The sequence below is a fragment of the Barbus barbus genome (assembly GCF_936440315.1).
Source record: "Barbus barbus genome assembly, chromosome: 29".
NCBI lineage: Eukaryota > Metazoa > Chordata > Actinopteri > Cypriniformes > Cyprinidae > Barbus > Barbus barbus.
Window position 1 is genome coordinate 1,331,529 of NC_136757.1, and position 14,688 is coordinate 1,346,216.

At 44.5% G+C, this 14,688-nt stretch overlaps 1 protein-coding gene across 1 annotated transcript in view; it reads right to left on the bottom strand.

The window, feature by feature from the left end:
- Positions 1-14,688, bottom strand: part of LOC306849922 (serine/threonine-protein kinase WNK2-like) — a gene marked incomplete at both ends in the record, with an annotated part of 97,968 nt that overhangs the window by 22,921 nt on the left and 60,359 nt on the right. Inside the window, 9 exons of the mRNA XM_079385305.1 lie at positions 2,359-2,999; positions 3,803-3,883; positions 3,970-4,021; positions 6,969-7,139; positions 8,272-8,388; positions 8,657-8,816; positions 8,917-8,966; positions 11,095-11,243; positions 12,051-12,247. Coding sequence (XP_079241431.1) covers positions 2,359-2,999; positions 3,803-3,883; positions 3,970-4,021; positions 6,969-7,139; positions 8,272-8,388; positions 8,657-8,816; positions 8,917-8,966; positions 11,095-11,243; positions 12,051-12,247 — 1,618 coding nt within the window. The remainder of the gene's footprint in view (positions 1-2,358; positions 3,000-3,802; positions 3,884-3,969; positions 4,022-6,968; positions 7,140-8,271; positions 8,389-8,656; positions 8,817-8,916; positions 8,967-11,094; positions 11,244-12,050; positions 12,248-14,688) is intronic.

The window sequence follows — 14,688 nt, forward strand, 5'->3', positions numbered from 1 at the left end:
GCACGAGCTTAACCTACACGCATGAAATAATTAAACTGCATCGCATAATTATTAAATCATAGCGTTTGTGAATTCACAATTCTGCTTAATTATGATTTTTAAATGGGTTTAATATATCATGCAGCTTTGGAAAATAGTCTAATAATGTGTTTTATGGATTCTCGTCCGTGAAATGCGCCACTTCCGGTATTTTGCCGGTTAGTCGACGCCAGCAAAATGAAGTTGATAATTTTTAATAATCGACTAGCCGACTAAAATCAACGAATCGCGACAGCCCTGCAACCATGCTAAAATCTTCCAAGAGTTGTCATGATTGAGCTATGGTTAGTGTACCAAAACCATGGTTAATTTGTGGTTACCATGGTTAAACTCAGGGGGGTCCAAACTTTCTTTTTTTAAAGGCAGCCATATTTGGACAATGTGGACACACCGGGTGGCCGGATGCATCTCCCTATAATATATAAGCAATATCACACGAGTAGACGTAAGATATGGCTGTATATCAGCATGGCTGTGATTCGGCTGTAGGTAATCACAGAGTGCCGATATACAGCCATAGCTTACGTCTACTCGTGTGATATTGTGTTCGACAGCACTAGTGTGTAAATACATAAACAAAATAACAACGGAGTGTCTTTAAAAGCCCTCTTTTGTGCAGAACTACTCCCTTTCACCATGGATTCAAATCTAAAGTTGACAGTTTAACAGCTGAGCCCAAGCCTCCGTTACTAATTCCAAAACGTCACTTTAGAACTAGTAACAAAGGAACGTTGAGTTACAGAAATAAACTGATGGCACGGAATCTCATTCATGAGATTTGAATTCTCCGCTGTAAGACGACCTCATGCATAATACAGCACAGTGATTGGATCATAAGACTTGTCATGAATAATACTGAGAAAAGCTTGGAAAACTGATGACGCAGACATGTACTCTCCAGCCACGGCAGCCAATCACCACTCCAAATTAACGCATATACGTCACTTTTCTTGACATTGGTTCAACTTTACTTTTTGAACCGGAAGAACGAAATTGCTCCAAAAAATAAAAATATAACCACTTTTATCTTAATAATAGACATAATGAGTGCTGTTGTTGTTTTCACTGATACAGCATTCATTCTCCAGATCAATCTCATATTCACAATAAAACATTAATTTGAATGTCCGATAGGCTCGTACTATCCTTTCATCTGTTAAGGGTGATCCCTGATAACAGCGCTGCTCGGTGCATTTGTTGGCTGCATACAAGCTTTTTGAAAGAAAAAAAAACTTTATTGTTCAAAAGTGTGCTTTAGTATTTTTCAGTGTTTTAGTATTTTTCAGCTATCTCTGCGGGTTTATGAGCGGGGTGCTGATGTCCTGGAGCTAACAAACCACATATTTGAAGCTCTTAAACCACATATAGCTCTTAAAACTACATTCCGTGACACAAAACAGTATTATTCTTAACTTATATTTGGGCGTCCGCCATGGCACTTGCTGTGAGAAATACGGCAAGCGGAGTGATACAAACGGTGAAACGTTTGGAGGAGCTCTGTTATCACTAATATCGCACTCTTATCAGCCAATCAGATTCAAGGACCAGAAAGAACTGTTGTATAAATATATACATGTATATACAGTAGTCAACATTTGAAGTGGATCAAAAAGTTCCTTAAAGTTGTCAATATGACAAGAACTGGTAGTGTTTTGGTTTTAGGACAACTTTGATAAAGGTTTTGATTCACTTCGAATGTTGAGTACTGTATGTATAGTAGTCAACCAAAGTTAGCGCGTTAATAATGCATTAACGCAAAGTAATTTTAATGGCACTAATTTTATTAACGCGAGATTAACGCAGATTTAGCGACTTTTTTTCCCTTCAAAAATGCGCCCAAACCTTATTGAGTTTCTGAGACTCGCCGATACTGCTGCAAGAGCGCGAGGTCTTGCTGTCCCAGTGTGTGCACACACCTCTCTCTCTCTGCGTCTGCTCTGTTCAGCAAGCGGCGGAGCGGAGCATCTTCAAGAATCAGCTAAAAACACATCTCTTCCATCTTTATTTGACCCTCTAACTCTAGCCCTCTCTATTCTAATTCTATTCTTTAAAAAAGGGCCTCTAACACTAGCTTACGCTATTCTTTTTCTATTCAGTTTTATTTTTTTTTAATTATTTAATATTTTTAAAAAACCTTGCTATATGTGCTGCGTACTGCGTGTACAGGCTAACTGAGACTTGTCATAGCACTTGCATATCATTGCTCTTTTGTTGATTTTGATTGCTTCTATTTTCCTCATTTGTAAGTCACTTTGGATAAAAGCGTCTGCTAATTGACTAAATGTAAATATGAATGAAAACGATGAGGATTGACTTTACCAGTATTTCTGCTTTCCTCACAGCACCATCACTGCCCTGGCTGTCAGACAATGGCGGTGATTCGGGCGGCTCGGTGGCAGAGCTTGTGGTTTGTGAGGGGTGGTACTCTTGGTACAAAAGGTTCCTCAGTTTCTCATCCAGAGTCTTTATCGTTCTGTCTGCGAACTCCAGCCTAGGCGGCCCTTCCCCATCCGATTCGCCCGGCTGCAGGGGCTGGGGCTGATGGGCGGGGCTCTGGGGCTGATGGGTGGGGCTTTGGGGCTGATGGGTGGGGCTCTGAGGCTGTGATTGGTTGTTGCTAAACGAAGCCTGTGGAGTGAGCGTGGCAAAGGGCTGAAGCCGCACCACAGGCGGAGTCTGGGTCTGGCTGACGGGCGGCTCGGTGTCGGGGCTGCTGCTGTGAGCGACCGGCTGCTGAGGGGCCTCCGCCGCTTTCTGAGCAGAGACGTCCAGTGAAACAGGAGGCACAATGGGGCAGCATGGGATGTCAGGAACCACAGCCACGCAGGCAGCCTGACGGCCGTCACCCGATGGAGCAACCTCAGAGAGGAATGACTGTGGCAACGATGGCTGTTTCTGCAGAGGTTTGGCTCTAGCTGTGTTCACATCCTGCGTTTGAGATGTAGAGGAGCTCTCTGGCTCTGGAGAGACACAAGTAATAGTGTAAGATGACCATTTGTAAGCATGTTTAGTAGGGATGTAATGATATTATCAACATCGTGGTCTCGATATTATCGTGGTCACATGGCGATATGTCTTCTGGGCAAAAAAAGTGTAATTGTTCAAATATATTTAAACTTCTTATTCTAACATAAATGTCTTTAAAGTTGTGTTTTGGGCCATTATGCTTTGGCACAGTATCTGTTAAACGAACCGAAAACCGAAAAGCACAATATGGCTTAATCACTTCATCAAGTCGTTGTTTTCGCTGCGTTTCAAAGTAAAGCACACACTTCGTTCAGACGATCAGTTCATGATCCGGTGTTTTCCACGTCTCAGAACAGCTTCGTTCACAGTGAATGAATGCAGTGAACTCGTTTATTGCACTGCTGTGAGTTTAGCACACCTTTGGGAATGCAACAGCCAGTTAGGTATTAAGTTTTGTAATTTCCCTACTGTTGTGTAAAGCAAAAATAACATACCTATGAAATATTCATTTTCATTTATTGTACAGTGCAATTGTTTTACAATATATAAGTTTTCTTAGGAACATGGGTTGGAGCTCTTAATTTTGAACTCTCAAAGTGCATTAAATAGAAGAATTTAACTTTAATATGTAAACTTTTTTTTTTCCAAGTCTTCATTTGTCTTTTTTTAATATCACAAGAAATATTGTATCGTCATTGTATCATGGACTTCATATCAAGATATTATCGTATTGTGAAATTTTGATGTCTTTAAATCCCTAATGTTTTAAAGTATTAGTTCATGTGTGCTGAATTACTCGCGGCGGCCTCTTCTCCGTCAGGCGCAGCAGTCTCCGCCACAGGACAGATGATGAACCAGCGCTTTCCGGTGTGAAGCACTGCAAGTCAAGGCCGACTGTGAGTTAATGCTCATTCTACAGCAGTTACAGTGAGATTTGTTGGACATGACGTGCCAGAGTCTTACCGTTCTGTTTATAGATGAGCTGATCAGACTGCGTACGCTCATGTTTTGACCCCTGAGTACAGAAGACAAGTTCAGTTTGTTTGGTGATGCTAGAGGCACAGAAATGACACACTTCACCTTTACATTTAACACAGTAGTGTACAACAGGGCTAAAGACACAGCAGGGTTTGATTTCATTTTCCTCAACCACTAAATGGTACAAAACTCACTTTCCTAAACATTCATGTTTCACTATACGCATGGAAATGTGGCTCATTTGTGACACGATCACAGCCAGCAACACTAAGTTGATTCTGCGTTTATTTGATCTAATATTTGTGTGTTTTAAAGGGGACATCAGGTGCCCATTTCCACAAATTGGTATGATTCTTTAGGGTCTTAATGAAAAGTCTACAACATATTTTGGTTAAAATTTCTCAATGATAGTGTAAAACAACACCCTTTTTACCCCGTCAAAAACAGCTCTGTTCACAGCGAGCCATTTCAGTGCATGTCCCTTTAAATTGATTATTATTTGTATTTTATTTGCAATACAGTATAATAAAAATATACACAGTGAAGGTCAAGAACACATGATTGAACATACTGATCTGAACACTGAGACTTGAACTGTAACACACATTCATTCATAGTGTTAACACTCACACTACTTTATATCTTGTGGTTTTATAAGCCATTGTTATAAACATTAAACAAACATCCTGACATTGTGAAACAATTAGACCATGAAATGACACATATTTCAAAATGTTTCACTTGATTTCATTCACGTAGTCAGGAATTATAGTTTGGGAAAAGTCTAACTAGTAAAATGTGTACAAGTTATGTCACAATAACACAATAAAACAGATGCAAGTAATCTTAGGCTACTGATCAGAGTGATATCATCTGCTGGATCAAGCTGCGCTGTGGACGTTTACATGTGTGTGCGTCTCACGTGGATATTTGAATCTGAAAAGTGAGATCGGCGCGTGGGCATGACCGCATTAGAGATAATGAGTTGAGACGGGAAAACTGGACATTGCGTTGGTTTCATATGGATTACTTTAACAGAGAATATTTGTTTGAACGTGACTTACTTCATTTAAAAAATAGACATTTCAAGCTTTCTATACATATATTTCTCATGTCTTTGAGGCGAGTATTCACAGAGTTTCAGGTTGTTTTATTTACGTGTCTGTGAAGAGAGGTGACGAGACAGAGACGGCAGAGAGCGCACCCTGTATATTTTCTTTATTTTACAAAAGCACAATGTTTTATTGTTATCATGACTATACACAAATAAAAGTAGACCCTTTGCAGTTTCAAACGATACCTTATTCTTATCTGTACGATCAAAACTGACGGAGTATTTTGTTCTTTTCGCGGTCATAAGAAAATATGAGACAGACCGCAATGGTGCGGGCTTCGACCCCAGAGGGTTAAAAAAAAACACTGGGTGAATTTTTATCATTATAGGGTGGTTGTGTACACACACTGCCAACACACATTCCAGTTCAAACAACGTGTAAAAGTGAATTTTGCACCCGATGTCCCCTTTAATGCTATAGATTTATGTAGCAAATGAGAATCAATAAAATTGCCAAATATATTTTGAGACAAATGTCTTGTTAAAGTCCATGTAAAGCAATATTAAATGTGTTCTGAATGTGTCACACCACAGAAAAATGTATTATTAACAACCCAGCCAAATTTGAATGATTAAAAGAAAAAAAGAAAAAAGACAAGTAAATAACATAAGGCATCAAAAGCTAAAATAAGCAGTATTCTCTGCTCTGAAACGCTGGGGGTGTGTCCACTATCGGCACTGAAACCACGCCCACTCTCGGGAAAGATGCCGTCTCTCTCAGCTGTCAAATACCGCTACAACCTGAATGGATGCTCCCTTTAGCAGCTTAATTTAAATAAGGAGCTCAGGCTGTTTTGTAAATTATTGCAACCAGGTAATAAGGCATAGCTAGCAAACTGTGGGCTGTAGTAACTAACAGTAAAGTCAGTAACTCGCTATTTAGCGGGCGAACCACTGATGCTAATGACTCTAGTTATTAAGTGTGTTCGACTTGAAGCAGCGCTGCACAGAACGATCGTTGTATGACAAAGTCCCGTGAGAACGATTCAAAAGCATAAGGAGCCGTCTGCTCTCTATAGCTCTGCTCCATTTCTATTGCTCGCTTCCTGCACTTAAGTGCGAACTGTCCCGCATTAGTTTCAGTTTGAGCCATTTCAATTTCAAGCAACACCTGAAAACTCATCTCTTTCGTCAGCATTTGACATCATCTTAAAAAACAAACTTTGCTTTCTCTTTCCTTAATCTCTCCCTGTCTAGTTTGTACTAATCTGAACAATGCCTGAAACTTTGTATCGCAAGCACTTCCTGTGTTTATTTGCCTCTGTATGATGAATCGCTTATCGTATTCCTCAATTGTAAGTCGCTTTGGATAAAAGCGTCTGCTAAATGAATAAATGTGAATGATTGGTCTGCGCAGCGCTGCTTTAAGTCGAACACACGGGGCTATGCTCAGAGGATCCATTGCGTCATCGAGTCATAATTTTAGGCCCGTCCAAAAAAAAACGGTTTCAGCTGTTTATTATGTTTATAACATTTCTAACAAATTTCTAACATTTATAATGTGTTTAGAAATAATTATCAGAATTGACTTTGCATAGACTTTTTTGTTTTGTTCAAGGTAATTAAATCAACAGTTTTTCAATAACTGAAGAATATGTAAAAGTATTATATTGGGGAAAAAGCGCTCCTGCTGTTGGGGCTAAATTAAAGTATTATATCCACCTCATGCATTTACATGATTTTTTTTTTTTTTTTTTGAACACCACTTATGATTTATTTTCCCACAAAATGTGCCGGCTGTAGAGGAAAGCACATTTCCTTAAGGTGTGACTTCGGCTCCACTGTATCCTGTGTGTCCATACTCAAGAACACGATAGCTGGTACATTTCCATCTAAAGCATGTCTGTATTAAGCAAGCGCTGGGCCTGACCTGCGGGCCGGAGTCTGCTGTGACGGGCGTCTGACGGAGCGGCGAGGTCTGGACAGAGGCCTTCTCACCATCAGCGTCCTCATTCAGAATGTCCTCAGCTTTATCCATGATTTCCTTCAACTGCTCGATGAACATCTCCCTCTCCAGCAACAGAATAAACTCATTCTCAACCTGGAGGAACATCAACAAGAACCAGCACTTTGAGCCCACTCATCTGTCCCAGTCATCTATCCAGGACAAGCAGATACAGTACGCCCATCTACCAATAAAGATTCAATGAGCTGTATATGAGGAACACTGTCTGAATATGAATAACATTCACATGTCAATAAAGCATTAATGCAGTGGTTCTCCAAAAAATGGTTGTGTTCTGACAGGCTCACTGTTATTTGCTACATACATAGCAAATATTGACTTGACTTGACATACAAATAATGCAACCAACCACACAATTATATATTTATGATTAAAAAAACAAATAAGAATTGTATTTTTTCAGACACAGAGTGGAGTTCAGGTCTGCCAAGCAATGTTGCAACCTTACGCATTAATAAAAAATGTTCTGGATATAGCAGCTTTGGGTGCAGCTTAATAGCCACACAGAATTTAGAGTCCAAGTTGTTGTTGTTTTTTGTTTTTTTAATGAAGAAAAAAAAAAGTACTTCATTTAAATGTGTCCCTGCAGCACAAAAGCAGTCATAAGTAGCACAGGTATATTTGTAGCAATAGCCAACAATACATTGTATGGATCAAAATTATACATTTCTCTTTTATGACAAAAATCATTAGGATATTAAGATCATGTTCCATGAAGATATTTAGTAAATTTCCTACCGTAAATATATCAAAACTTCATTTTTGATTAGTAATATGCATTGCTAAGAACTTCATTTGAACAACTTTAAAGGAGATTTTCTCAATATTTAGATTTTTTTGCTCCCTCAGATTCCAGATTTTCAAATAGTTGTATCTCAGACAAATATTGTCCTATCATAACAAACCAGACATCAATGGAAAGATTATTTATTCAGATGATGATGATGTATAAACCCTTATGGCTGGTCTTGTGGTCTAGGGTCACATATGGTTATAATAATGAAATAATCAGATGTTATTGCATGTTTAGTTTAACAAATTTGAAAAATGTTGGCCCATTCCTACTCCAAATTCTACCACACATTTACGTTAAGAAAAATAGCTTCCATAAACTTTAGTACAGGAGTTTGAAACGCATCACCTCTGGGAGTTTGCCAGAAGAAGAGAAGGGCATATGGGGAGGGAAAGAGAAAGTTGAACATCTCACCATATATGTGGCAATCTCCTCTGGAGCATCTCCATCAAGGTCAAATTTAAACGTCACCATCTTATGGTTATGAGTCTCCAGCTGACACTCCACCATCTTGTCTCCTGTGTCACACACCTGTTACAAAGAATATAACAGGAACTTCAAAAAAATGTAATAAAAAATACAATCTTAATGCCTCTGAAAGAACTATGTCAACATTAACAGAAATGTGTCAAATTATTTTAGGTTTTCTAATGTCCAAACCAGCACTCATGTCTGAGCCTTGACCTGTGAAACACTCAAACAATCCTAAGCTTCACAAATCACTTTATTTTTGACAGCTAGCATCTAAACATTATGTTTGGACATTCTTCATTTGTTTGGCTGTGAGCTCCAGACTCACTTTGATCATGGTGAGCTTGGGTCTGTTGATCTTGTCTTGGCGGGAGCGTGTGCGGGATGTTTTGCGATTGGGTTTTCGCACTCGTGATTCACTGCGAGCTCTGCCGGAGCCCTCGTTCCCATCGCTCATCTCTTTACCAGATGTGGCATCTGACTTTATACTGCAAAAGAGCAGAGATCCGATCACTGAGGTTTTTAACTCTGAATGCATGCAAGATGAAATGGAGAATACAGCACTGATCTATGAACAGAGAAACACACCTGTCACACGTGGATACAGCTGGTGCTGCCTGTTTATCAGCAACATGCTCCTAAAGTGCACAGAAGGCAATGAATTCAACGGCAATGGCACATGATTCCAACAGAGATTGCCATTAATGTGTTGCTTAGCTAAATATAAATATAAAAATACACAGGACACAAAAGTTTGGTAAGACAGTCCATTAATTGGACTAAACCAATGAATGAAACCTTTACCTCACCGACACACACACACACACGAGTCCGGCGGAGAGAACAGAGTGCTTCAGTAGTTATGTGTAAGTAGGTTGTCAAGGCTATTAATTCACTTTAAACACCGGATGAAGTGATTCTCTCTTTAAACGGTAACTCCACCCCGAAATGAGAATTTTGTAATTAATCACTTACCCCCATGTAAGAGCTTTGTTCGTCTTCAGAACACAATTTAAGATATTTTGGATGAAAACCGGGAGGCTTGTGACAGTCCAATTGACTACCAAGTAAATAACACTGTCAAGGCACAGAAAAGTATGAAAAGCATCGTCAGAGTAGTCCATCTGCCACCAGTGGTTCAACCGTAATGTTATGATGCTATAAGAATACTTTTTGTACGCAAAGAAAATAAAAATAACAACTATATTCAACAATTCGTCTACCCTGCGTCAGCGTAGCGCCATATTGGAAAGTATCCACTGGACGCAAACTGCGTATGCTGTTTTGTGTCAGCTGCACCTCACGGATACGCTGTTTTCTTAGTAGTCAGTTGGACAGTCACAAGCCTCCCAGTTTTCATCCAAAATATCTTAAATTGTGTTCCGAAGACAAACAAAGCTTTTACATTTTACAATTTTACATTAATAACAACATTTTAATTTTGGGGTGGAGTAACCCAGATGATGCTGGACCATTAATAAACTAATCATGACAAAAAATTATGATATCCAGTGTATTTTTCTATGAGTGATTATAAGGTTACCTAGCTTAGCTTGTTTAATAGCTTGTTGGATAGTAAGTCTCCCACAACAACTAACATGGTGATAAGCCTGAGTGTGAACTGATATTAGGGTAATATTGTAGACCTACCAATGTGTTGGGTTTTGCTCAATATGATGTTAAGTGACAGATCAGTGGGCTTGCTGCAGTTTAATATCTAAATAAGAGACGTCCTCAGTCCCAGATGAACCCAAAGATACTATGTGGAGGACGAAAAATAATTTAATAATTATAATATGACCACGTGGTGAACCCACGAACCGCACTCATATGTCCATGCTATATACACATATCTATCCTTACAAGTACAATTTTGGCTGTATTATTTGTGTCCCCTTCAAATATCGATCTTGAGAAATTATGTTTATTGTTTATTGCCTACTGTTAGATTAAATTTACGCCCTTGTTTATAGCTGTAAAGACTGATGATGCAAAACAAATTTATGCCTGTGATTCAAATTTATTACAATGTACGTACACAGTCTGTCTATGTGGACAAACATCAAAATATAATATGCAAGGATAATTTCTGCTGACAGTTCTGTGAGAGAGTAATTTGAGGGTTTTAGGTTCCCTTCCAGGAACTCGAGCTGCGTCGAAGCGCTAGGTGAACGCCCACAGCGTGACCGCGCTCTGAACCAAAGTGTAACGTGTCCAATGGAAGGGCGAGACGCCATAGGCGGGTGACGTCACTGACCGGAAAGCATATAAGCACGTGCGGTGGAGCCGGCGTTTGCTTTTCGTCATTCAGCAACCGCCTCTCTGTCTGTGTGTACTGTCTTTGCATGTTGTGAGTCTTATTTAGTGTTGTACGTCCTAAAAAGATCTCAAGCATCATGTCAAAGAGTGCTGGAAAAATAAAGCACTTGAGCGAGAGTAGACCACATTTCAGATCGTGTGCTCCCCCGTGCAGACGCTACATTACGCCGGGGGATACTCACGAGCTGTGTGTGGTCTGCTTGGGAGCGAGTCATGCTGAGTCGGCTCTCGAGGGAGCCGGCTGCCCACATTGCGAGCGTCTCTCTCTGCATGCACTCCGCTCCCGGAAGGCTCTCTTTCGCGAGGGAGCCTTCGCCAGCGTTCCCCGCGGTGCTGGTCCCGCTTCCGCCGAGGCGGAGCGGCGGCTGCACTCGTGGGGTTCGCAGGTGGATCTGTTAGTGGGAAGTGAGACGGGCCAGTCCCTATCTCCTTCCCCGCCTATCAGACCCAGCGGCCGTTCTCCGGTGTCGGAAGCCCGTTCTGCGGTTTCTTCCCCACCGGGGCGCGGCTCGACGCTTCTCCTCTCTTCCTCCGAGGAGGTTGAGGTGGAGAGCGTCGATGAGGGTTTGCACCCTCTGCCGCCCCAGTATGAGGAGCTAGTGGAGGTTATAACTCGTGCAGCAGCCAAATTGAATATCAGCTGCCCCACTGAGAAGGCGGTCGAACCGCAGCCTAGCAAGCTAGATGAGAGATTTCTGCGTGTTAGACTGCCACCTCCACGTCGGAGCCTGCAGTTTTTTCCCGATCTCCACACCGAGGTGTCGAGATCGTGGCAGAGACCATTCTCGTCCCGTCTCTTCATCCCCGCCTCGAATTATGGTAATGTGGCGGGGGTGGTTGAGCACGGCTATAGAGTGATGCCCCGAGTGGAACAGACGCTTGTGAGCTATCTGGCCCCTCGCTCGGCATCGTCTCTAAAGGCTCCTTCCTTGCCTTCCAAGCCGCTGCGTACAACTTCAGCGTTGGTTGGCAAGGGGTACGCGGCTGCGGGTCAGGCTGGTGCGTGTCTACACACTATGGCGGTGTTACAGGCGTACCAAGCCGACCTGCTGAAAGAGCTAGATGAGGGAGAGGGTTTCGGGCCTGAAGATATCTCCGAACTCCGAAAGACCGCTCTCCCTCCGCGCCACCAAAGAGACCGCCCGCGCCATTGGCAGGTCTATGGCAGCACTGGTGTCTGCGGAGAGGCATTTGTGGTTGACCTTGTCTGACTTACAGGATAAAGACAAGGTCCCCCTTATGGACGCCCCGCTCGTGCCTTCTGGTCTGTTCAGTGACTCCGTCAACTCGGTCGTCGACAGGTACCAGGAGCCTCGTAGGCAAGAGGCGGCGTTTCAGTGGTTTCTCCCTCGCTGTTCTCTAGCTCAGGGGGCTGCTGGGCGGGAGCAGCCCTCGTCGCGTACCAGCTCCTCGTACAGGGAGGCTCAGAAACAGAGCGTTGCGACCCGCACCCCGCCGAGGCGGGGTCGCAGGGGCAAGCGCTCTGAGCCGGGGACCTCTGGAGCTAAGCCGGATCTGAGGACCGTTCTTAGGTCTAGGAGGTCCTCGACTAAGAAGCCCTGACGGGCGTGGCCCGGGGCTGACGAGGGCACACTCCCCCCTGGGGCAGAGCGGGTGTCCGTTTTTTCCCAGTGCCCTCAGGAGACCCGTTCGCTAACCCTGCCAGAGTTCCAGGGCGCAGCGGGCTCCATCGAGCAGTACTCTCAGTTTCTTCCGACCCGGAGTGTAGCGGAGCTGAGAAGCTCGCCACCCCTGCGGGGGTCTCTAGAGCTCCTGGTTCGGCAGTCTCCTGCCGGTCCTCCGCTTCAGGGCACCGAGCCAGCAGCTCTGGATATATCAGAGGCCAGTCTCGAGAGACTGGTTCCCTTAGTAGATCATTGGGCAGCGTGGAAACTACTGCCAAATGCATCTCGATGGGTCCTGCGTACTGTAGAAGAACGGGTGATTCCCTTTCAACGGGGTGATTCCCACGTGCGTGGGCCCCCAGCAGGCTCTGATCATGGAAGAGGAGGTAGACACTCTCTTGAGGAAGGAGGCCATCAAGGTGGTCCCTCCTCACCTAAGAGAGTCCGGGTTCTACAGCCGGTACTTCATTGTTCCAAAGAAGGATGGAGGCTTGTGTCCTATTTTAGATCTGCGTCAGTTGAACCGCTCAGTCAGGCGGCTGAAGTTCAGGATGCTCACGATCAATCAGGTCGTGTCTCAGATCAGGTCCGAGGACTGGTTTGTGACTATAGATCTGAAAGACGCATATTTCCACATCTCCAGTTTTCCTCCTCACAGGAGGTTTGCTTCCTGAGGTTTGCTTTTGGGGGGAAAGTTTACCAATATCGGGTTCTTCCGTTTGGCCTGGCACTCTCGCCCCGCACCTTCACGAAGTGTGTGGAGGCTGCCCTGGCTCCTCTGTGACTCCAGGGCATCCGCATACTCAACTATATCGACGATTGGTTGATTCTAGCTCACTCAGAGCAGGTGGCAGCTCGGCATCGGGATGTCGTTCTTGCCCACATGAAGGCGCTGGGGCTGAGACTGAACACCAAGAAGAGTGTACTTTCTCCAGTTCAGAGAATCACCTATCTAGGCGTGGCGTGGGATTCGACCACGATGTAGGCACGTTTGTCTCCTGCTCGGATCGAGTCGGTCCTTACAGCAGTCACTCACTGTCAGGCAGTTTCAGAAACTGCTGGGGCTCATGGCAGCTGCGTCCAACGTGATTACTCTTGGCCTCCTGTACATGAGACCCCTACAGTGGTGGCTCAAGACCAAGGGGTTCTCCCCGAGGGGAGACCCGCTTCGCATGATCAAGGTCACGCGGCGATGCCTACGTGCCGTAGACATGAGTGGCCACCCTGCATGGTCTGTGGTCTGTGGAGCGGTCGCCATCTAACGTGGCATATCAATTGTTTGGAAATGTTGGCCGTGTTTCGTGCACTCAAGCACTTTCTCCCGGACCTAAGAGATCACCATGTGTTGGTGCGCACCGACAGCACAGCGGTGGTCTCTTACATCAGCCACCAGGGAGGTCTGCGTTCGCGCCCCTTGTACAAGCTGGCGCACCAGATCCTTGTGTGGTCCCAGGGCAAACTTCGCTCGCTCAGAGCCATCTATATCCCTGGGTATCTCAATGTGGGAGCAGACATCCTGTCGAGGCAGGAGGCGAGGCCCGGGGAATGGATGCTTCACCCCGAGGTGGTGAGGCAGATATGGAGAATTTTTGGCCAGGCTCAGGTGGACCTCTTTGCGACTCGAGAGTCAGCACAATGTCCCCTCTGGTTCTCTCTAGTTCCTCCAGCTCCTCTGGGACTGGACACTATGGTACAGGCTTGGCCAAGGCTTCGCCTGTACGCCTTTCCCCCGATCGCTCTGCTCCCGGGAGTTCTGGCGAGAGTGCGCCAGGACGAGGTCAGCCTACTGTTGGTAGCACCGTTCTGGCCGGGCAGAGTATGGTTCTCGGACCTAATTTCTCTCCTCGACGGCTCTCCGTGGGAGATTCCCGTCAGGAGAGATCTCCTCTCACAGGCAGGGGGCGCGATTGTCCACCCCCGCCCGGAGTTGTAGAAGCTGTGGGTATGGCCTCTGAGGGGGCGCACCTAATAGCTTCCGGTCTCTCAACCGAGGTTGTTGAGACCATCCTCCAATCCAGAGCTCCCTCCATGAGGAAACTGTATGCCTTGAGGTGGAAACTTTTCACTTCTTGGTGCGGAGACCGCCACCTTGACCCAGTTAACTGCCCGATTGGTACAGTACTGGAGTTCCTGCAGGCCAGTTTCTCCGCAGGGGTAGCCCACTCCACCCTGAAGGTGTACGTGGCGGCTTTATCGGCCTACCACACCCTTCTCGGTGGCCTTACAGTGGGTCGACACCCCCTGGTTTCCTCCGCGGTGCGCTGAGGCTGAGACCTCCAGTACGTTCCCGCGTCCCTACGTGGGACCTGGCCGTGGTGCTAGAAGCTCTCTGTAATCCGCCATTCGAGCCTCTCGAAGAGATCTCTGATCGCCTTCTCTCTATGAAAACTACCTTTCTGTTGGCTATCTCTTCCTT